Genomic DNA, 22488 nt, shown 5'->3' on the forward strand with positions numbered 1-22488 from the left:
CTGGGCATCTCGGGAAAATTATTGTGAAATGCTGAATCATCTGATTCAAAAAGTGGAAACAGGATATTAATTATTGGTAGAAATGGGAACTCTCACAACTGGAGTCAGAACGTAGAGATTTGTGCTGAAAACTTGGAGAAAATAACTCTGCTTCTCTTTCTGTGTAAGGAAAATGCAGATAAACTACTGCAAATAATGAATTTTTTAAAAATTAAAGGCTCTAAACTGATGTTTTGCAACTTAATTGTATATACAAGCCTAAAATAGCTTCTAGAAGCTTCATGCTGCTTTTTTTTTAATTGCAGGACTGCGATAAGACAGTGCCAAGGAGCACACCTGGAAGGTGAGAATTCCTGGGGGATTGCAGCATAGGCAGCACATGGGGATGTTCAGCCCAGTCAGCACTCCTGCCTTGCTCTGGTTTCCAAAATTCATATTTGTCCTTTGGCTTGTATAAAAAGAGATGATTCGAATGTAATCAGTGATGAAATAGTAATAAATATAATATTAAATATTTCCTGCAAATGAGACTGACCACTTTGGGAAGGAGCAGCACCCAAAAGCTGTTTATTTCCAGGCTGAGCTATGTTCACTTAAACTGAATTTTCTCCTGAACGTTGATTTAAAATATTACATTCTCTTACTTCTAATGAAAGGCTTGGAAGGCTGTACTTGTGCCTGGGGTAATGTTTTGTTTTCCCTTCTTTTTGTTACAGCAATTCTGAGCCTTCCCAGCACAACAGTGAAGGAGCAGACAACTCCAGGGATGACTCGAGCAGCCACAGCGGCTCCGAGAGCAGCTCCGGCTCCGACTCGGAGAGCGAGAGCAGCTCCAGTGACAGCGAGGCCAACGAGCCATCCCAGAGTGCATCCCCCGAGGTAGGGCTGCCAGGGGTCTGCCTTCAACAGCTTGCCTCGAAATCCTCACTTTTCACACCACAAAAGTTCCATAAATGTGCACGTTTTTAAAGGAAAAACAAACTGAGCAGCACGGGCTCGCTGTCAGGCTGAGTTTCCTTCTCTAGAGAAGCCCACGTTTAATGTTTAATTTGAGATGGTTTTTACCACCAATTGTCTGTTGGAGAGCAGAGTTAGATATGGTATCAGAAGCCTAAAAAGCCATGGCATCAAATATTGCCTGTTGGTAGCAGACAAAGGGAGAATTTGTATTGTTTGGGGCCGTATTGGTTTTGGGTGTACCTCGTGCTTTGGTGTGCAGCATCATACAGCTGCCACATGGAAAAGATGGAAGAAATGAGAAATATTTTATCTGACTCTGTTTTTCACTTTGTTTTTAGCCAGAGCCACCACCCACAAACAAGTGGCAGCTGGATAACTGGTTGAACAAAGTTAATTCCCATAAAGTGTCACCAGCTTCTTCCGTGGACAGCAATATCCCTTCTTCCCAAGGCTACAAGAAAGAGGGACGGGATCAGGGTACAGGGAGTGGGTACACTGATCAAGGTGGATCCAAGGACTCCATTTCTTCTACACCAGGGAGAGATTCCAAACCCACCCAGAAGGGCTCAGAGAGCAGTCGTGGGAGGCAGAAATCACCTGCCCAGAGCGACAGCTCGACTCAGAGGAGGACTGTAGGGAAAAAACAGCCCAAGAAAGCAGAAAAGACATCTGTGGAAGAGCCCAGAGGAGGTCTTAAAATAGAAAGTGAAACCCCAGTAGACATGGCAACAAATATCCCTTCAAACAGGCACAAGGCAGCCACCAAAGGCTCCAGGAAACCCAATATAAAGAAGGAGCCCAAGTCTTCCCCTCGACCTACAACAGAGAAAAAGAAATACAAGGCTTCAAGCAAATCTGCCCAGAAATCCAGGGAATTCATCGAAACAGATACCTCATCCTCTGATTCAGATGAAAATGAGAGTCTGCCTCCTTCCTCACAAACACCCAAATACTCTGAGAGCAATAGGACTCCTGTTAAATCTTCCATGGAGGAGGATGACAGCTTTTTTCGGCAAAGAATGTTCTCTCCTATGGAAGAGAAAGAGCTTCTGTCCCCACTGAGTGATCCTGATGAAAGGTACCCACTCATTGTGAAGATTGACCTGAGCCTCTTATCCAGGATACCAGGGAAGCCTTACAAGGATGCTGATGCTGCCAAGGTGGAGAAGAAGAGTGCTCCAGAAAAACACACCCGGGAATCCCAGAAACAGCCCTCGGACAAGAGCTCCACCAAAGGCAAAAGGAAACACAAACAGGTGAGGACTCAGGGCAGATTCCCCTGTTCTCTCAGCCCCCAGAATCCAGGTGACACCTCAGGCTAGGGACTGAGCTGTGCAGGAGTGGCTTTGCTGCCTCGTGTAGAACTCCTGGATCATCCCTGTGCTGTTGCAGGAGGCTGCTGGGGTTGTGGGAGTGTCAGCCCTGGAGCCAGAGCTCAGGGAGGTCACAGATCCTGGGACTCTGAGCTCTGCATCCTCTCCTGCCTCCCTGGAACCAGCCCCTGGTGCTGCAGGCCAGCTCAGGCAGCTGATCTAATGGGAAATCCACCTGGGGAAGAAACCCCAAAAGTCAGTTTTCATCTGGATCAGCTCCCTGAGCCATGGAATTAATTGCCCATTGCCAGGATAAAGGAATGGGGCAGGACTGGGCCTGGGGCATGGCAGCAGCAGCAGCAAACATCTCAGGTGCTGTTTTATTGGGAGCAGGGGGATCTCTCCACAATAATACTGAATATTTTCCAAAAGCATTTCATCTTTCCAGCCAGGAGTAAAAGGCAGGAATGGCTGGGGCAGTAAAATGGGCACGAGTCAGTGAGGGAATGAACAGAAGGGATACTCTTGGAGGGGGGAATGTGAGAAGTCAATGCTGGTGTAATTTTAAACTGCTTTTTGGAAGCTCAGCACAGGGACACTCTGTACAAAGGGCAAACCTGGGGCTGTCAGATGGGCTCAGGGATCCAGGGAGTCTGGTTTCCAGGAGTGCAGGGCTATGAGGCCCTGGGGCAGGGACTCAAAAATCCCTCTCCTGCTCTGGATGTCACTGTGAACATTTCATTTTACCATCTCAAAGGGATCTGACAGGGGTTGGAGACTTTGACATCTGCAGTCCCAGGATTCTGGGACATCATTCCCAGAGTCATTTGAGGAGATGAATCATTTCAGTTACACCAAATAAACTTGGTCACCTGCTGAAGTCAGTGTCATGCAGCAGCCCTGACATGTAACTGCAAACACATTTATCCATTTATTTATGTTCCTAACTAAGATTCCTCTTTTCTCTGGCTCAAGAAATGAAGTGAACAAATGAGCTGCTTTTGTAAAAAGGGAATAACTGACCAGTACAGTGAACAATTACTCTGTGCAGGTGTTACTGTGTAACTTCTGGTGTTCCTGGGAATGCACTCACATTATTCCAGGGGGGCTGAATTCCCTGACTTCTCTCTTTGGCCACTTTTGCCTTTAACCACACATTTGGAATTACAGTATTAAAAACGAGTGCTCTCACATCCAAAGCACAAAGCTTTGGTGAGACCAGTTAAATTTAGGTTTTATCCCAGGAAACAGTGGTGGTTAAATGTTGTGAAGCCTCAGATCACTGTGGAGGATGGAAAGCTGTGTGGGCCCCCTTTGCCTCCCCTGCACTTTTAAGTTTGTGCTCCAAACCCAATGATTTTCTACATTTCCTGGGTTTCCTTGATCACAATTCTCAGGTTGCAGCATGAGTAACAAACCCAAAACCTTTGGAGTTTTTTACCAGATGATTTATTCTGTAAGGCCCCATTTTCCCTCTCCCTCACTATATTGATCCCTCCTGTGACTTGAGGATTAAATTGATATAAATACCTAGTCTTCAACATCTCTGAGCTGACTTTAATAGACTGATAGGATTTTTTTATCCTTTCCTGGCATTCATCAGACACCTCTTTAGACCCCCACAACATCAAATCTGTCTCCTGGTCTTGCCAAAGCCTTTGGCAGATTTTCCTGAGATTTCATGGTTATAATTTATGTGTGCTGAAATCAACAACTAGCCTGTTGCTGCTTTTATCAGGTTGTAATTTAGTAGCCAGACTGGGATTTTCATTTTGTCCCAATATCAGGGTGTGGTAAGGATTTGTTGAGGATGAGCTGCTGTGGGCCATGGGTTTGGGATCTGTATTTAGCTGCTGCTGAATGATGGCTCAGGGTGAAATGCTGCCACTCTCAGTGATGTGTAAATGTGGATTTTTGCTGGATGTTTTTCTCATTTGCTTTGCTCAGAACGAGGATGAAAACAGAGCCAGTGAAAGCAAGAAAACGAAACTGGAAGAAAAAGCTCCCTCAGGACACAAGAATTCCAGCAGCAGGGAGTGAGTATCTCTGCTCTTCCCTGCACTGAGGTCAGGGTGGCCATGGAGAGAATGGTGCTCATCTTCCCTCTTCCATCCCCAAGTTTTCCCTCAAATAATTGCAAAAATTTCATTTCTTCTTACCCTTCAAACAAATTTACTTCAGAGCTTCTACAAGCAATTGGTGGAAATGAATTTCCATCCCCAAAAACACTGGCCAAGGACAATTGTGCTCCTTAACAAAGTGAGCTGACCCCTCCTGTGAAGGGAATATTTCCTTCCTGGTTTTCTCTGATACACACTGGGCCTTGGGTTTGGTCTAGAAATCAAAATCTGTACTTTTAAATTAACCCCATCTGGTAATTCTCTGTTTAGTAAGTTTTAAACTGGGAATAAACTGAACTGAGCTGGCTTTCTTTGGGAAGCTGATGACATGGAGCTTTGGATCCATGGATTCAGCCTTCAATCTCCTTGATCTGTTAGTTCAAGAAAAGTGTGAGTGATACCAAAGCAAAGTAATACAGAATTAGCAGACCAGCACCATTGTTTAAATATGTTATTTCTGGATTTTCCACATGCTTTTTGCAACACCTGTTATGCCTTTATTTGATTTATTGGTCAGTGTTAATCCACAGGAGAGATGAAGTTTTTTTTCCACTGCATTTTGAAACTTCTGTTTCAGTTCAAGCAACTGAAAACTGGTATAATTGTGTCATGGAAAATATTCCTGTCCAGTGAGTAATTGCCAAATTACAAAGATGTGAGAAGCTGCAGCAGTTTGAATGCTACAACTTTTGTTTGCCCCTTCTAAATCAAACAGTGTCTTTACTGTTTGTTAGGGAACAGCTGGATACTTTTCTAGCTTGATTTTTTTACCTGATATTTGATTTTTTTCTGATTTGATTTTTCTGGTTTGCTTGATTACCACTGCAATTCTCTGAAGGACATTTAATTAACTGGAACTATGATTTTGTAGAAACAATAATGGTAGGAAGGCAGGAATAACCAACAGCATCTCCCAGCAGCCAGGTGAGAATGTCCTGAAAGGCTGTGCTGGGGAAGTTTTGCCATTCCCTGGGTTCCAAAGGTTTATCTGGAGCATCTTTCCCTGGAGCTGTTGGCTGGCTGCTGTGCACAGACAGCCTGGCGCTGGCATTGGCTCCCACTGCTGAAATTGGGAGGGTTTGGGGTGGTTTTTGTACAGAGCTGGTGCAGGGGTGTGGTTTTATGGTTAGAACTTGTCTGGTTTTGCCTGTGTTTTCAGGTCAGAACAAATAAAATGGTGAAAACAAGTTCAATCTGGCTTTGGAGAAAGCTACTCACTGAAAGGATTATTCTGCTTTTCTCCAAAGCTGGGTCTGACAGTAAAAATTTTGGGGTGGGTAAAAGGTTTTTAGTTTAAGATTTAAAAATCGAACTTTTGCGTGTTGTGTTCTTGGGATTGTTTTTGTTGGTTTTGGTTTTGTTTGTTAAGGCAAGAAACCCAAACCCTGAATTTGTTCCTCTTTTCCAGGTCTTCAAAGCCAAGTGCTGTTAAAGAGAAGGATTTGCTGCCCTCCCCTGCTGCCCCAGCCCTGCAGAAGGATTCCAAGCAGGAACATGGCTCCAGGAAGAGAACAGTCAGTCAATCCTCATCCCTAAAATCCAGCAGCAACCCAGGCAAGGAGAGCAGCAGTGGCAGCAAGAGCAGCTCCTCTTCCAAGCAAAAGAAGACAGAGGGAAAAGGATCCAACAGTGCCAAGGAAGCCAAGGTAAAGGGCTGGTTCTGTGTCTGCCTCTTGGATTTTTATTTTTTTTTTAGTTTGATGTAAACACCCATTTCCAGTTGAGTTTTAAACATCATGAGTTTGAGATGTGCATTCTCATAGAGCTCAAGTGCCTTGGAAGGCCATAAATGAGAAGAGAACTTGGAGAGATCATGGACTACAAATGCTTACCCTGCCAAACTGCTGTGTTAATAGAGGAGTGGGTTCAGTCATCCTGCTCATTGTTGAAGTGGTTAATGAGAACATCCCTAGAAAGCTGTGTGCACCCTGGAAATGGAACTGGGAGGCTGCTCTTGTCTCCCCAGAGCACATAGAGCACTTGTCCTGGTTTCAGAGGACAGCAGGTGCTGGGATGGGAAGCTTTGGCTCTCAGTTTATGACACTGTTGAAAGATTATTTTTCAACTCCAGCTCAGCAATTTCCAGAGCTCTCCGTGCATGGTTATGGAGATGGTGCAGAAAATGGTTTGTAAGAGATTTAGGTTTGGAAGATGGATGTGATGGAATTTAAAAATACAAATGTCCCCAAGCCAGCTGTTCATTTGTGATATGCTTGTTGTTTTGTACTTCAGGTGTGCTTACTCATGCCTTTCTCAGAGGAGTAACTACTCCTGTATGGGTTTTTCAAGGCAAAGGCATTCAGAGAGAGTGTTATTGATAGAAATCCTCAAAATCCTCCTCATCTCTGTTAGAACAGAAAAACAAGATTTAGAAACAGTGACAGGGGAGATGGAGGGAGGGATTTCCTGACCCTGGAAAAGTTTTGGCTGCTCCCTCTGCAGTGAGGAGCCCCAGCCCTGTGGGAGCATCCTGGGAGCTGAGTTATTCCCAGTGCTCCTGCAGTCCTTCCTGGATGGAATGGAGGAAACCATGGGGGAATTTGTACAACAAATGCTCTTCTTGTAATCATGACATGGATTTCCCTTCCAGGAAAAGATCCTGAACAATTCCTCCAGCTGCCCTCCTGCCTCTGCTCAGGCCACGGAAAGTGTGAAGTCGAGGAGAGCAAAGCTCGTTTTTGATGATAGGTAAGGACAGGAAATTCCCTCTGGGGGCTCTGGATCTCGAGCACAGGCAGTCCTCACAGAGGAGAGTTGGAATTTTGCTCCACAAAAGATGGTACACACAAGCTTTGTCACAGAAAGTACATTGAAAAGAAAATTAAACAAATATTTCACCATCTTGTGCAGACTTGAGATTTCAGTTGGGCCAATTCAGATGTCAGCTTGCTCTGAAAGCACTTCTATAAATTCACTTTACAGATGAAATTATGTTTCCAAATGTAAAATAACTTTCTGCTTAAGAACTTGGTTGAAATATTGTTGGAATTACCTGAAAATAGAGAATTAACTTGAAACTACTTTTAATAATTTTATCATATAATTGACTAATTTAACAGATTCCTTTAAACAGTTGTAGCATGGTGTAGCTCGAGTTAGCAGAGAAAAAGCTCTGAAATGTGTCAATATTAAGAATCTCCAGTTACAAAAAGCTGTGTAAATGGGTGGCTCCAGTCCCTAAATCCATGTCCTCTCTTGCAGGACTTACTCAGCTGATCATTATTTGCAGGAAGCAAAGAAGCTGAAACATAATGCAGATGCTTTGGTGAGTGGATCTCCAGTGACCACCCAGTGTGTGCCCCTAATCCTGGGGCTGCTTTGCTGCCTTTGCCATTCCCCTGCCCTGCTGTGCTGGGATTTCCTGGCACTTCTGAGCTTCCTGTTCTGAGCTGTTCCTCCCTCTGCAGTCGGACAGGTTCGAGAAGGCCGTGTACTACCTGGATGCTGTCGTGTCCTTCATTGAGTGTGGGAATGCATTGGAGAAAAATGCTCAGGAATCCAAGTCCCCGTTCCCTATGTATTCAGAAACTGTGGAATTAATCAAGTAAGCTTTGCAGAGCTCCTGCAGGGGCTGGTGGGTGAGGGGAGCTCTGGGATTCAGAGCTTTGAGGTGTACAGAAGTTTTGCCCCCAGTTTTTGAGATGTGTCATCGTTCCCAGTAACACTGGAGCAGTGCCCAGTTCATTCCAGTTGCTGGGGTTTAAAGCATTTCCAGGAAGGGTGAGGTGGTTTCTGCTGAGGCTTCAAGTCCCTCCCCAGTGAGTGACCCAAGAGGAGCAGAATTATTCTGGTTAGTGCTGAGTCAGTGCTTTATTTGGGGCTGAAAGATGTTCCTAGAACAGTGGACCCAGCTGAAACTGGGAATTCATGAGAAAATGAGTGTTATGTGAATGATAAATGAAAGTAGTTTTTGTTTTGGGGCTGATTTGCTGCCTCTCTCTGCAGATACACTATGAAACTGAAGAACTACTTGGCCCCAGATGCCACGGCTGCAGACAAAAGGCTGGCAGTGCTTTGGTGAGTTTGGGACTTCCTACAGTGCCCTGGTGCATTCCACATCTGTAATCTACACAAAATGTTCTTTTACACTGAGCTCTTGGGTGTTCCTGAACCAAACCAAGGAGATTTCCACTTGGCTGTACACAAAAATTAAGCTGTGTCTGATTGCTGTAAATGGAGATATTGCCAGCAAGGGCCAAGGCTTTGAAACATTGAAGAGTGACAGCAGAAGGTGCCCCCTGAGCACTGAGACAGGGATAAATCCCACTTGGACTGGCTTGGGGACTGGCTTGGGGACTGGCAGGAGCCCTGAGGCTGAGGGAGTGGCTGCAGAAGGTGGAGAGGAGCAGAACCCTTTGGTTCAGGGGAGAGCAGAGGGAAAGCTCTGCCCTGGCAGGGGCTCAGGGTGTCCTGGCACAGGTGAACAATGAATAAATCCCTTGTCTAGGAAGTCCCTGGGAGGTGTCTCCCAAACCCAGCAGCATCACTGAGAGTTTCAGTTCCAGCTCGAGGCACACGGAGCTGTTCCAGTTCCCTGCAGAATTTCAAGGTGCTTGTGGATTTTCTGGTGGTTGAGAGCTGAGTTGGCAGAGAGAACATCAAGACCATGGCTATTAGATTTTTGAAATTCACTGAGTTGAGATAAACCTGACTTTAATTGTGACTGATTTAATTGTCCTGTCTTTGGGCAGCCTTCGGTGCCAAGCTCTGCTCTACCTGAGGCTTTTCAAACTGAAAAAGGAAAGTGCATTGAAATACTCAAAAACTCTGACTGAACATCTGAAGGTAATTGCATCTGTATTTTTTTAGAACATTAAAACCTAATGGTATGGAAGCTCTACATCACTTAAAGTTCCCAAATCCAATTTCAGACTGCTGCATGTGAGCACCTGTTTAGAACTGGACTTGAAGGTGCATTAAAGCTGGGCAGAGCTTTAATAACCATAACCCTGCTGGTCCTGGCATGACAACTCTGTTAATTTGATCTTCTTTAATGAATGTAGGCTTCAAGGAGAAGGTTGTTTGCAGTAGGATGTTGGCTGGGTTTAGGTAAATTGCCCATGAATTTATCTAAATTTCTGTGCAGCTGATTCTGAAGCTTCCAGCTCTGAGTGCTGAGAGGAAACAGGTTCATCACAAACCCCATCTCTCAGATTTGGGATATCTTTAATTGTTCAATGTCATGATAACAGATTCTTTCTATTAAAGAGCTGAAAAAACTAAAATCTTCCTGTAAGGGGCAGTGGACTACTCTAATAATTGTTTCTTTTGCCTTTAATTTGTGTCTTAGCCATCAGTAAAAAAGGATATTTCAGTTTACTGTGATATTACATTACTTGAAAGTACGAGTCTAAAAAAAAAAACTTGGTTAAAAAGAGCCAATTAAACAACTAGATAAAATGTAACTAGTGAAAGTATAAACACAAATCAGGTGAAATGTGTCTTTTTCCCCCACACAGAACTGCTACAATAATTCTCAAGCACCGTCACCTGGTATGGGAAGGTGAGTGGTAAAAGCTGTTATCTCTATTTCTCAACTTCTGGGACATTTTCTCCATTTCCTCTGTGCCAGGGGAGCTCAGGGATCAGCTTTTGGGGTGATTATTTGAAGAGTGTGGACTTTGATCCATTTTTTTGTGTAATCACGGTGGAGGGAAGTGCTGCAGCTCTGCAGGGTTTTTGTCAGGCTAAAAAAGGGGCAGTGTGCCACTAACCCACAAGTCATTTATCCCAGGGAGTTTTGGTGTTTAATTTAATGCATTTCCCCCCAAATAAGAGCTTTATTAGTGCTGCAAGGCCAGAGGTCACAAGCCCTTGCAAGATTCTCTGTTCCATAGTTTAGCAGTCACTCCTGCTCTTTTCAAGCCAATAATGGAGCTTTGATAATTACTCAATGAATTAAAGGGAGGGGGGCACTTCAGATTTCCATTTTATTATCTGCAGTAATGTTATACAATGCAATGTTCTGGCCAGGTAGCTGTAATTTTTTCATTCTTACTCTTTAAAGTTCATTTAAACAATGAATTTAAGATTTTATTAATGCTGAAATGCTTAGGTTTGGTAATTAGGTTTTGTAGGCTAGAAGCCATTATTGGAGGATCCTCAGCAGTTTCCCAGCTTGATATTTTCATTTTCTATTGGGCAAACCCTGATTTTTGGTGTGTATAGGGGGAGTGTTTTCCCATCCCACACCCTGAGTATGAGCAGATCTTAGGGGACATCTCAGAGCATGATGTATCTAAAGCTGGTTCATTTCTACCTTTCCAATTCCATCTTCCCCTGTGTGTGAGCAGCAAACCTGTTGGGATGCCATCTCCAGTGTCTCCAAAGCTGTCTCCAGGGAATTCAGGAAATTACTCTTCTGGGGCAGCCAACCCTTCAGGGAGCGGGTCCTCGGTGACGATCCCGCAGCGCATCCATCAGATGGCTGCCAGCTACGTCCAGGTCACCTCCAACTTCCTCTATGCCACTGAAATCTGGGAACAAGCAGAACAGCTCTCGAGAGAACAGAAAGGTAAGGGCAGCCTCAGGGGCACTGAAACCTCCAGAGAGGGCTGGAACATTCCTAGGCTTTGATTTTGTGGATGGGTGTTGAATTCTGCAAAATCAGGGGGAAAGTGACACTTGGGGTTGCAGGGATACCCCAGGCTGGGTGCTGGAGTTGTCAAGGTGGTGTTGGAGCTGTGATATAAAAACCTTTGTTGTGTTTCCTGTAAAATGTTGAGTGCAGGAAGAGGAACTTGGTGCATTTCCCTTTCTGAAATTCTTTAGTGATGACTTCTTAAGGAAATAGGTCAGTCACTTCCTTTTGGCAGTAGTTTAGTTGTTTTCAACTCGTGAAATACAAGTTTTAGGGGAAAACCAAGAAGTCAGGCAATGGTTCAGTTGTTTCCAAGCAATCTCGTGCAGAAGAGTGAAGGAATGGATTAGGAAGGACCTTTCTCCTTGACTCCCTCCTTCCCTTTCCATCCCAGCGACCCACGCTGGGAACTGGGGCTGGCTGTGCTTAGCAGATGTGCTCCTTTAACCTGTGTTTGTGCTGTTTTAGAGTTCTTTGCTGAACTGGACAAGGTGATGGGGCCCCTGGTGTTTAACACGAGCATCATGACGGAGCTGGTGCGTTACACCCGCCAGGGCCTGCACTGGCTGCGCCTGGACGCCAAGTGAGGAAAATCCAGCCCAGCCCATTCTTCAGCTGCCTCTGATTCCTCTCCACAACACTGTGTCATGTCAATAAGGAAGACTGCCATAACACATTGCTTAGTTGACACTAAGAGCAAGGAATGCTTTCCCATGTCTCCCATCCTCATTTGTGTTTTGTGTTTAACCCCCTACTCCCCCCCCCCCCCCCCCAAAATCAGCTGGTTCATGGACTTCTCCAGTGTTCCCGGTTTAAGTTATTTAAATATTTGAAAATTTGCTACATAAAAGTTGTAGTCTTGCTGATCTGTCATGGATAGATCATTGGAATTCCAGTCACAATACATGAATAGTCAGTCTAAATCCTATTTATTTTAATTTTTTTTTTAATTTTAAAAGCCCCTTTTGGGGCTGGTTTTAGCTATTTCTTCTTCCCTAAATTTCCCCTTTTGAGTACTTAGAAATTAAACCTAGACACTTTATTTAAGTACTTTGTGAGCTTTGTTACTCTGTAATGTCTTGTGGTGGTAGAGCCTGTAAAAGGAACTAGGGTTGATAGGTTCTAACGAGTAGGGACACCATACTTCTCATGCCTAATGCCTATGAGTCGATTAATAAATGACAACTACAGATTTATTATTGCAGAATTTGTACTAAATAGAAAAGTTCCAGATATTCTTCTACGTATTGAGATACTTCATTTAAATGAATTATAAAGAAATTTATATGGAAAAATATTTAGCTGGATCTGCCTTGGATTGTTTCCAAGGCAGCTTCAAGCCATGGATTAACACTATAACAATCACAAAACATTACAGTAATTTGCATTTAATGTAACGTCCTGGCAATGGTGTAGGAATGACCTTCAGTCTGATGGGTGCGATGCAAACAGGAAAGGCTTTGGAAAAGGACAATCTCCTGCTTTTTTGCATCTCTTCATTTCAAATCCCTTTTGTTTCCGTGCTTGTCACTTTTTTGACAGTTATGAAATTGGGGAACTTCGTAGTTCCAAACCCAAAAGTAGCTCAATTCCTACCAGAACCGTCATTTGCATCTTTTCCATTGACTGAGAAACCAGGAATCTTGAGTAGAACTCTAGGTCCATTTTGTCCTCTTAGGGTCTGCTGGGTGATGGACACTACAGGCTGGCAGTGCAGCACTGTTCTGTGCAGCATGGATGGCAAACTTGGCTTTACCCCGTGCTAATGAAGGTCCCGTTCATGTCACGTAACGTCCACTCCCGAGGGGGCTGCTGGGTGCCACACAGGCTTGCTGGAGCTGCAGGTGGCCCCTCTCTGAGTGCAAACCAAAGTACCTTTCCACGTGAGGTGCTTGTCTGAGTTAAAGGTTTTCAAATGCTACTGCTTTCAGTATTGCTTAGTGCCCCCAACATGTCTGGTGTGCCTTATGCCTTACTTTTAGATGAAGATTTTATGAACTGTTTACAAGACGTTTTACAGCAGGACCAGGTATACTGTATGCAGTGGTCTTCTGCAGTACTTGGGTAAAATTCCATTTCCTTTTTCAAAGTCCCGGTGTCTGTCACACAAACTGACTCATCGTGGTGGTCTCCTTCCCCAGAGTCCAACTCTGAATCCTTTGGAGTGAGATTGTGGAATGCTGCTTTGTTTTCTCTCCCATTGAACCCTTTATTCTGTACCAGATATGAACGTGCATGTTCAGGAAAATTATTGCACTAAATTTTTTGTGTAGGTGTAGTTAAGTGCCAAAATCACGGCAACCTCGAGAGAAGGAATAGAATTCTACGCTCCTTAGTACTGCAGTATGTCCTATGGGCTTTAAGAGTTTAGAAGTTTTGCAAATTAGTAACCTACTACAAGGTAGCTGCATCTTCGTAGAGCTTCCTTTGCGTCCCAGCGTGTTTTGTACTTCCAGAAAAGCTTTGCTACGTCCGGATTGATAAACGGGGAACAGACCTGGGGCTCTCCCTGACTCCACTCTCCAGGTCTGTCAGAGCATCCTTTTTATGGAATCACTGTGCAAGGTCACCTTTCTGTTAGTCTTTGCTGTTGGAGACAGAACTCTGTACCCTCAAACTCCCCGCCGTGGGCATGGGACACTGTCAGCTGTGTTTCCTTTCCTCCTCTGAAGTGCCTCGCACACCTCTGACGCTGAGAAATCCCTTGGTAGAAATTGCATTCGTGGGTGGGTTTGTGTGTAGTGCTGCACTAGCCAGCGTGGCTGTTCTTGGCTTGCTCCTTTGTGCACAGTCACCATTGCTGTCAGCAGGAATGGTGGCATCTCGGGGAATTTTTTTTCCTTAAGTAGAGTCCCACAAATACCTTTTGGTGTCACGCGAAATCGGCCTCTCGAAAACGCATCGCTTATCCCTAGAGCAGTGGATCTTAGAAATTGGCTTCAAACAACCAGAAGGCTTCTTTTGCATCATGTCAAAATGTGGACCTGAGCTGGTTGGAAGTGTCCCAGCTGAAGGGTGAGCTCCGTGGTGGCAAAATCCTCTGGAGTGCTGTCCCAGGTGTTGTGTCCGTGCGGGGAATCCGCTTGGGGATGGATTGGAAATGCCTCGTGCAGCTGGGGCTGCTGCAAACAGATCAGTTCAAACCTCACTATTCCAAAAGCATATCTTAATTTGGGATTGACCCTTGTTTCCTAGAGGAAAGTTCTGTACTTGAGCAGATTTTATAGCCAAAAAAAAAAAAAAAAAAAAAAAAAGCAAATACGTCCTAGGCTTCCATCCCTCTGCCAAAGTAGGAGGGCTCTGTCCCTGTCCTTGGCAGCTCCCAGCACCACAGGGGGAGTGCAGGTCACAGGAGTGACTGAGGAGGGACTCCCCAATCCTGGCTTCCCAAATGATTCCCTGGATAGGGAATATGTATCAATACATATCAATGCTGTAACTTTAATTCCCTTGCTGATCATGGCCCCAGTTGGTGAATCTTAAAAATGGCTCAATCAGACTAGGCTTGCTCAGCTATCTGTGCTGTTTGACTTTGCTCTCAGACTTGCAGGTTCCAGGTGATAAAGGTGCAAACCATTTATAATTCCAAACAAATCTTCAGGACACCAGAGTAAACCAGCCCAAGAGTTTTGTTTTTGATTTGAATCTCAGCCATAAAGCAGAGCAGACGGACGGCTCTCCTTGGCTTCGATGGCAGTATGCAATTTGTATTGTATGTGTCTTTTAATATATATGTATATATATATGACTCAGTCTGTCCAAAGTATATGTTATACTTGTTTTTAGATTATGGTGCAACTGACTATATTGATATATTATTTATTGAGTGCTGAGTCACCATCTTATTGGTGATAAATATTGCATATTATCCAGGAGTGCAATGTATATTCCTTTAGATTGCTGAGGCTTGATTGCTGTGGTAACAAAAAATGCCCTGAAATGTATTTATGAATGGCCCCAACACACAGAGAGTCAGAATTTATGGGAATGATGTAGCACTTGCCTGGGGCAAGTAAAATAAAGCCGTAGGCAGAGAATTATGGAGTTTGCCCAAAAGGCAAACTGCTGGAAAGAGAGAGAAACTACCTTTGCTGTATTTAATGTCATTTTCTGAACAGATCTTTGCTGTCACTGCAGTGTTTCCATTGAGGCAGATCCACAAGGGCCTGAGCAAGTCAAGTTTGAATTACCCATTGGGGAGTAAACAACTTCCAAATTCTTCCTTTCCTGACAAATCCTTGGGTCAGGGTTGAAACTTCTCCCTGTGATGTGTCAGTGTTCTGGAAAACCCCTGTTCCAGTGAGCAACGAGGTCAGTGCTGGGCATCCTGAGGGCCAGAGAGGAGCCTGAGCTGTGCTGCCAGCTCCCCCACGTGCAGAGTGTTCCAGGAGGGGTCCTTGGGGATCCTGGTGTGTCCATGGTGCCCCTGGGGAGGGAAGGGGCAGTGCAGCCCCCAGAGCCACTCCTGGCATCCACTCTGGGAGCAATTCCAGCTGCTGGGGCACTCCCAGGGAGCTGGGCTGGTTTTTTTGGGGTTGTGCTTCCCCAGGGAGCTGAGCTGGTTTTTTTGGGGGTTGTGCCTCCCCTGGTTTTATTCCACCTGGCACTGTGGCCATCCCTGGCTCTCTCCAGGCTCCATCCCTGTCCCAGGACACAGCTCCTGGCACTGCCCTGGCATTCCACATCCCAAACTCTACTCCAAGGACCAGGCATGACTTTCCAAGCACAGTTCCTGACATTTGTATCTGGTCCCCCTTTTAAATTGTTTTAAAAAAATTTTGTATATGGAGGATAAAGTGCTTATATATTTATTAAAAATCCTTTATCTTATTTGAAATTATTATTTGGTGAAGAAGGGGTTTTTCTTTTGGGGGAGGGCTGGGGAGGGGAGGTAACTTTTAACCTGTCACTTATATCTGAAGCCCTGATTAATCCTACAGAAAGGTACTATTAGTAACTAATGGGATGTCTCTGTTTTATGCTTTGTACATGACAAGTCCATGTGTTACATTTTGTTTTCTATCAAAAGATTTGGGCATCTGTCTTCAACCAAAACCGGAAAAAAAAAAGAAACAAACTGTGATTTTATTTGTTGCAATACATTTGAAATTTCAAAGGGTACTTTGGGGCTCAAAATTAGGATTTCTAAGTCAGTATGTGCATTTCACGTAATAAAGCTGTTAATGGTGAGCAAAGTATTATATACTAACTAGATTTTTTCCACATCTGTATAGTATATTCTATGTATTTTGTGGTATTGAGATTATAGAAAGTTTAGTGTCTGAAACATGCGTTTAATGTGTATTTTTAAACAAATTTATGGCAATTAAAATATTTGGAGAAAAGGGTATCACATTTCAATTTGTAAAGATCTTTTTAACTACTGTGTCATTAAAATGCTTTGTACAATGCAAAACTGTAACTGGAGAAACTAAGTTTAATAAATATCAAATAGATTTTCTGTATTAAACTTCCAACCCCTTGTGCTTGTATCTGTTTTGTGGGGCCTTCTTTTCCCTGGAAGTGCATTTTTAGGCAGAATTTTCTTTCCTTGATCCTATTGCTCTGTGAAACAAAAGAAAAGTAGCATCCAGTGCATGTGTCCAGATTTGTTGATCATTTTTTTTGTCTTTCAGCCTCCAAGTCAACATCCAACACATCAAAGCATCATTTTGATCAATTCAATTCATTTTAAGACAGGATCTAAGGTCAGTGGCAAAAGTCAGTCTAGGACATGTATTTAAGTAACTTTGATTAGAAGTCATTAAAAGTAAATAGTTCTCATTCCACTTATCACTGGATATATTTGGGATATTGGAATTGTTATCAGTATTATCAGTTTGGTTCCCTCTCCAACCTATCAGACTTTTATCTGAGGACTGATAAGATCTAAACTGGGGGGAGATGGGGCCTGATCTACTTTATGCTCTTGCCAGGGGAAAGGATAAATGTCCAAAGTCTGGCTGGAATTGAGCCCCAGCTCTGTGCTCACCAATCATTTTACTCAAGATACAAGGAAAACCAAGCTGCTTTGCTGAATATATATATATTTTAATTCACACCTTCAAATAAATAATAGAAAGCATTACAAAAAAACCAAACGAGCAGGAGATGCAGAGCCCTTTTATTGAGCTTGGCCAGAGGCCTCCAGAGGCGTGGCTGTGGGAGGAGATGCTCTCGAGCTCTTAGAAGTCCTTTTATCAGCCCATGTGAGAGAAATATTAAATACTCTGATTGCTCGAGGCCCTCGCAGCTCCTGAGCAGTCAATAAATACATCCCAAGTGTGTGGAGCAGGGTCAGCAGTAACAGTGCAGGCTGTGCTTGGTGCCAGATCACGCCGACGCTGTGGAGAGGAGGCAGCGATTTTTCCTGGGGAAAATAAAACCAAAACCATCGTGAAGAAAATAAAACCAAAACCATCCTGAGGAAAACAAACACAAAACCATCCTGAGGCTCTGAGGGTTGGGGGGCTGCCCCTGCCAGGCTCAGCCAGGGGTCCCAGGTACATCTGCAGTGCTGGCTTCAGGCACTCTGTACTCCCCTCAGCTATTCAGTGTTGATTCATTTTCTGGTCTTTGCTTTCCATCAGAATTCCAAACATTGCATAGCAGCCCAACCACCCTCTCCATTTACTTACTTATCTTAATAATTATAATATAAAATAAGCTTATTTATAATAATATTAACTAATAATAGAATATAGTATATTCATTATTAATACTAGGATATATTTATCCATTACTATTTACATACAGTAGAAAATGACTTTTCTATCCTGTCTGATGCTGGTGTATGTGTACAACAGGTGCCATAGAAAATCACCTTTCAGTCATTTACTAATAATTTTAACTCATCAATTTATATTTATTTGGACAGTTTGCTCATGTCTAGTGAGAACTAAATAGTTTGATATTGTTATAGAACTAAATGTTGATATTGTAGTTGCTTTTTAAACTATGAGCTTGAATAATCACCCAGAAGTTATTAATTTAGGGTAAGATATTAATTAATACAGGCTTTTTCACTTTTCATTAGTACATGCTTTAAAAGGAAAGGATTAATGGGAAGGTCTGTAAATTACCTAAAAGCTGTCTGGAGCCCTGTGTTGTCTTTGGCCAGCCAGGTTATTTGGGGTTGCAGTGAAAGGACTGGGGCTGGCACTCAGCACGCCTGGACTCTGCTCTGTTTGTTCTGCTTACTAAAGAGTCTGACTCTGTTGCCCCATCCCTATTCCTGGTATCTTTTTTTATGCACAGAGTGACCTCCGGATCCCATTTGGATGAGCCCAGGTGGGAAGCTGCTGTGCGCTGCCAGCACACTGAGCGTGGTTACCTGCAGAGCATGGTGAGGCACTCGCTGTTGTCCCTGCACGAGGCTCCGATGGGTCTCAGGGACACTCCTCTCCAGAAGGGCGTCATCCTCCGCTGCCGGGGGCTGCGGGGCTGGCTCAGGGACAGGGACACGCCCTGCGTCTGCAACAGAGCAGGGTGACCGTCAGGACACGTGGCAGCTGCTGCGCTTCCTTGCTGTGCTGCTCAGGTCGACAGTCTTCATTTCAAGTGAAGCACTTGAAATCTTTCTGGTTTTCACATCGCAGCACCCTCTGGGTAAAGCACTGCTTGCAGCCCAACCCCAAAGAAGTATCTCCCAAAATTAATGATGGTTTTAATCTTCTTGGGTGGGAAGGCAGAATTGCTGGCTGAGCTATGGCTCAGAGTAGCCCAGTACTCACTAGGCAGTAACTCTACATTTTTATGATGCTGAATCCTCTAAAAAGCCCTGCTGTCACCTCTTAACTCCTGCCAGTTGTCCATCCAAATCATAGCAGCTTTTATGGACTGCCTGTCGTTTGAATTAGCCCTGTAAATAGTTTATTTGAGTATGATCTCAGTTTACCTGGCTGAGCAGCAGTGAGCAGAGCAGAAGAGCTGCCATCACTTTCCACCAGTGCATCTTCCCAGCAGGAGCTGTCACTTGGAGCAGCGTGGGTGGAGGAGGCACAAAGAGCTGCAGTCAGGACTTCCCAGGCTTGCAGCTACATTTTTATAGACTTCATTCTCTTATCATTGCATCAGCTGCTAGTTATTACAGGGCCAAAGTTCTCTTTGGAGCAAGAGAGAATTGCTAAGTCTACATCTGTGGCAGTGATCTGGTTCAAGGCCTATCTCGAGCTAATGATTTACTCCCCTTCCACTTGTACTTTGTCTGGTCAGTTGTGCTGACCCCTTGTGCCAACTGTTCCGTTTTTTTTAAAGCCCTCCTAAGATGTTACCAGAACTCCATGGTCTATTTGTAAGCAAAAGTGGGACTGGCCCAAATTATTATGGTCAAGATCAAAAGCCTAATTTAGATTGGGTAGCTGTGAGTTTGCCAAGCAGGGGTAAGGGTTGTCTTGCCAAGCTGATTTGGAGCAGAGAATTGTGGTTTTGATTTGTTTCTCGCTCTTGGTACATGACAGAACCATAAGGAAGTTGCTTAACCTTCATTTCCAGGCACACGGTGCTCAAAAAAGCAGTTGTAACACTTTCCAGCTGGGTTTGGGAATATAAAATGTGTGATAACTCCCAGAGCTCTTCCCCCAGGAATCCAAAGGTGTCAAAGATAATCATCTCTAGGTAGATAATGGAAGAGGCTGCTCAGGGCTTGTCTGGAGCTGCTCCATGTGCAGACTGTGGTTTCCCTGGATGAGCCATCTCTGCCCCCAAAATGTGTCACTCACCATCAGGCTTCCAAAAACGCCAGCAGCTCCCATGGGAGTGGAGGTGCTGTTTGTCACTGAGAGGAAGCTTCAGTTTTTCCATTGTGGAGTGAGATTGCAGCGGCAGAGAAAAGTGTGAGCAGAGCTGGTACCTCTCATTTCCTCTGCCCTCTGCTTGCACACTTGTGCTTGTCCCAGGGTTTGTGTCTTGTGGCTCCTCACCTGTGGGATCTTGTGGATTTCCTTGGATGGGGCTTGGAGCAACCTGGGCTAGTGAAGGTGGGGGGAACTGCAGGAGCTTTAAGGACCTTTCCAACCCAAACCATGCTGTGGTTCTCTCTGCCTCCCACATCTGTCCCACATCTGTCAGGTTAAGACATCTGAGATTGCAGAGTGACATTGCAGCTTGTGTCAGGTTTTGGAACATTCAAGCAAATACTTTATAAAGTAGTAAGTGTATAATGAACTGTGTTTTGGCAAAATTATAAATACAGGTCTGGATGTCACAGGGTCTATTTCTTTGATTGCTTAATATGAAGGCACAAGTGCCAGCGTGGAGTGCAAGTGACTTAGATAATGCTGTGATGTCAGATGATTAGCCCTTAGCCCAAATTTCACTGGGATTAAAAGAAAAACTTTCCCAGCACAGTCTACAATCACTATTTGATAATTCCCATCCTAGGATGGTTCTTACACACCTTCCTCTGCCCTATTTGTTTTGCTTTGCTGGGAGGAGGAAGCAAATTTTCATTATTTCACCTTCTTGAATCTTAAGAAGGGAATCTTAGGAAGGGAAGGAAAGGGAACAGTAAATCATGGCAGACAAGTAGCTGAATTTGAAAAGTTTATTTTATATTTGGCTGGGAATTTGTCAGTTGTTTTTTTCCCATGGAGTCCTTCCTTTTCATGCATCTGAGTTCTAATTTCTACTGTTTCCATCAGGCACTAGTGTAGAACACAAACGAGGACAAGGCAGCAGCAGGAACCCTGACTGCTTCCATACAGCACAAGATTTGGAAGAGCAGCAGAGCCCTTTGTAAGTCACTGTCTCAGCTTTTTTGGCTGGGGAAGGTTGGTACTTTGTGATGATAAATCAGAATTGTTGTCTGTCCTTCTGGGTCACTAATAGCATCAGATTGTCCCTGTCAGGGAGCAAACTGCTCTGTGCAAGAAACTGGGGAAATAAAAAGAGTGTAACTGACCTGGTCCTTTCCATGCCCACAATTCCTACAGGCTGGTAAAACACTCCACAGCAGAGATGTGAGAAAAGAAACACAAAATGTTGCTCTGTTGCCCCTTCTAATAATTGCCCAAAGGAGAGCAGAAAGAAATGAGTGAAAACTTTTCAAGCACCTTGTTCAGATTCTGTAATGCCCTTGGGGTGAACTCCCAGTGCCACAGGTCAGGCAGGAGCCATCCCAGTTTGAAATGGGGCCTGGATCAGAGATGGAGGTTGGCAGGGCAGGATTGGGATGGGTGGGCACAGTCACAGGATGGCAGGGTTGGGATGGATGGGAAGGTTTGGGATGGGTGGGCACAGTCACAGGATGGCAGGATTGGGATGGGTGGGAAGGTTTGGGATGGGTGGGCACAGTCACAGGATGGCAGGGTTGGGATGGCCAGGAAGATTTGGGATGGCAGGGCAGGGTTGGGATGGCCAGGAAGGTTTGGGATGGCAGGGCAGGGTAGCAACAGGCTGCAGGTGGAGCAGCTCAGCGCTGTCCCTGTCCCTGTCCCTCCATGCTGACCCCGCAGGGCTGACCCTGCCCGGGGCCGCGTGGCCGCCGTGCCGCTGTCCCTCTGTTTGTCCCTCTGTTTGCCTTAGTCTGGCCCCTGGGCCAGGCACGGTTCAGCCGTCTGTGAGCAGGAGCAGGGACCTCGTGAGAGCCCCAGGCAGCTGCTGGGACAACACAAGGTGACCGAGTTGCCAAGGCAGAGCTTCACTGGGGCTGTCACTGAGGCCACCCAGCTCTGCAGGGCTCGGGGACACTGTGAGCAGGACACCAGGTTCTGAATGAAACATCTCAGGGAATTTAATACAGGCACACAGTGACAAGGGAATGGCTCCAAACTGCCAGAGGGCAGAGTTAGATGGGATATTGGGAAGGAACTGTTCCCTGTGAGGCCCTGGCACACATTTCCCAGAGCAGCTGTGGCTGTCCCTGGATCTCTGGCAGTGCCCAAGGCCAGGCTGGACAGGGCTTGGAGCAGCCCGGGATGGTGGAAGGCGCCCATGCCCATGGCAGGGGTGGCACTGGATGGGCTTTGAGGTCTCTTCTGGGATAAATCTCCTTTTATACATCTCTGCCAGCTCACAGCCACAGCAGCCAGTTTGTAGCTCCCCACTTGCTTAAGCTGCTTAGAAAATCCCAGTGACCCAAAATGCAGCTAAAGCACAGAATATTTTTGGCACAACTTGGGAGCACTGGCTGACTGATTTTATTGCCACTTTTATTGCTTCCAACCTCAGGCTGTGCTTGGAGGAAACACAAGAGGCTGAGCTCAGTCTCGTGTGGTCTGAGCCCCAAAACACTCCAGCATTGAGCTATAAAAATTGCATCAGTCCAGCTTCCTGAAGTGAGAGCCTGAGCATCATTGTCTTCCTGACAGCCCAGCCCTGAGCACACCGAGGGAAACTCACACAGGGAAACGTCATTCCTGCCCTGCAGATAAGATAAATCCCCAGGACAGCTCCAGGAATAGCACAGCAGGAACACCAACGTGTGTTGGTGCATGAGATGGGAGCTGGAGGCAGTCAGTGGAACACTGGGAGGAAAAAATTAGGATAAGGGAACCAGCCACGTGTTCTGAGCTTC

General features: G+C 44.9%; 2 protein-coding genes across 3 annotated transcripts in view; one reads left to right on the forward strand and one right to left on the reverse strand.

Annotated features, from left to right (window-relative positions):
* The window catches only part of AFF4 (ALF transcription elongation factor 4), a 46585-nt gene extending 30135 nt beyond the window's left edge, over window positions 1-16450 (forward strand). For both annotated transcript variants that reach the window (XM_014888299.2, XM_088174101.1), the window contains exons 10-22: window positions 306-343; window positions 717-879; window positions 1299-2216; window positions 4221-4309; window positions 5802-6039; window positions 6984-7081; window positions 7595-7658; window positions 7801-7937; window positions 8339-8410; window positions 9085-9178; window positions 9853-9896; window positions 10687-10907; window positions 11442-16450. In XM_014888299.2, the coding sequence (XP_014743785.1) occupies window positions 306-343; window positions 717-879; window positions 1299-2216; window positions 4221-4309; window positions 5802-6039; window positions 6984-7081; window positions 7595-7658; window positions 7801-7937; window positions 8339-8410; window positions 9085-9178; window positions 9853-9896; window positions 10687-10907; window positions 11442-11560 (2295 nt within the window). In that variant the 3' untranslated portion in view covers window positions 11561-16450. The remainder of the gene's footprint in view (window positions 1-305; window positions 344-716; window positions 880-1298; window positions 2217-4220; window positions 4310-5801; window positions 6040-6983; window positions 7082-7594; window positions 7659-7800; window positions 7938-8338; window positions 8411-9084; window positions 9179-9852; window positions 9897-10686; window positions 10908-11441) is intronic.
* A 630-nt stretch (window positions 16451-17080) lies between these two features.
* LEAP2 (liver enriched antimicrobial peptide 2) lies at window positions 17081-19001 on the reverse strand. The gene is made up of 3 exons (XM_014888301.2): window positions 18871-19001; window positions 18307-18446; window positions 17081-17343 (listed from the first exon to the last, which is right to left on the reverse strand). The coding sequence occupies exons 1-3, from the start codon at window positions 18925-18927 to the stop codon at window positions 17307-17309; spliced, it is 234 nt and encodes a 77-aa protein (XP_014743787.1). The 5' UTR covers window positions 18928-19001; the 3' UTR covers window positions 17081-17306.
* Window positions 19002-22488: the final 3487 nt, after the last annotated feature.

The sequence above is a fragment of the Sturnus vulgaris genome, chromosome 15 (assembly GCF_052056855.1).
Source record: "Sturnus vulgaris isolate bStuVul1 chromosome 15, bStuVul1.hap1, whole genome shotgun sequence".
NCBI classification, from domain to species: domain Eukaryota; kingdom Metazoa; phylum Chordata; class Aves; order Passeriformes; family Sturnidae; genus Sturnus; species Sturnus vulgaris.

Coding starts and splice junctions, on each gene's coding strand:
- LEAP2 (XM_014888301.2), bottom strand. CDS start 18,927: ATGCACTGGTGGAAAGTGATGGCAGCTCTTCTGCTCTGCTCACTGCTG. Junction 18,447..18,870: donor GCTCACTGCTGCTCAGCCAG/GTAAACTGAGAT, acceptor GCTCTGTTGCAG/ACGCAGGGCGTGTCCCTGTC. Junction 17,344..18,306: donor TGCCTCACCATGCTCTGCAG/GTAACCACGCTC, acceptor TATTTTCCCCAG/GAAAAATCGCTGCCTCCTCT.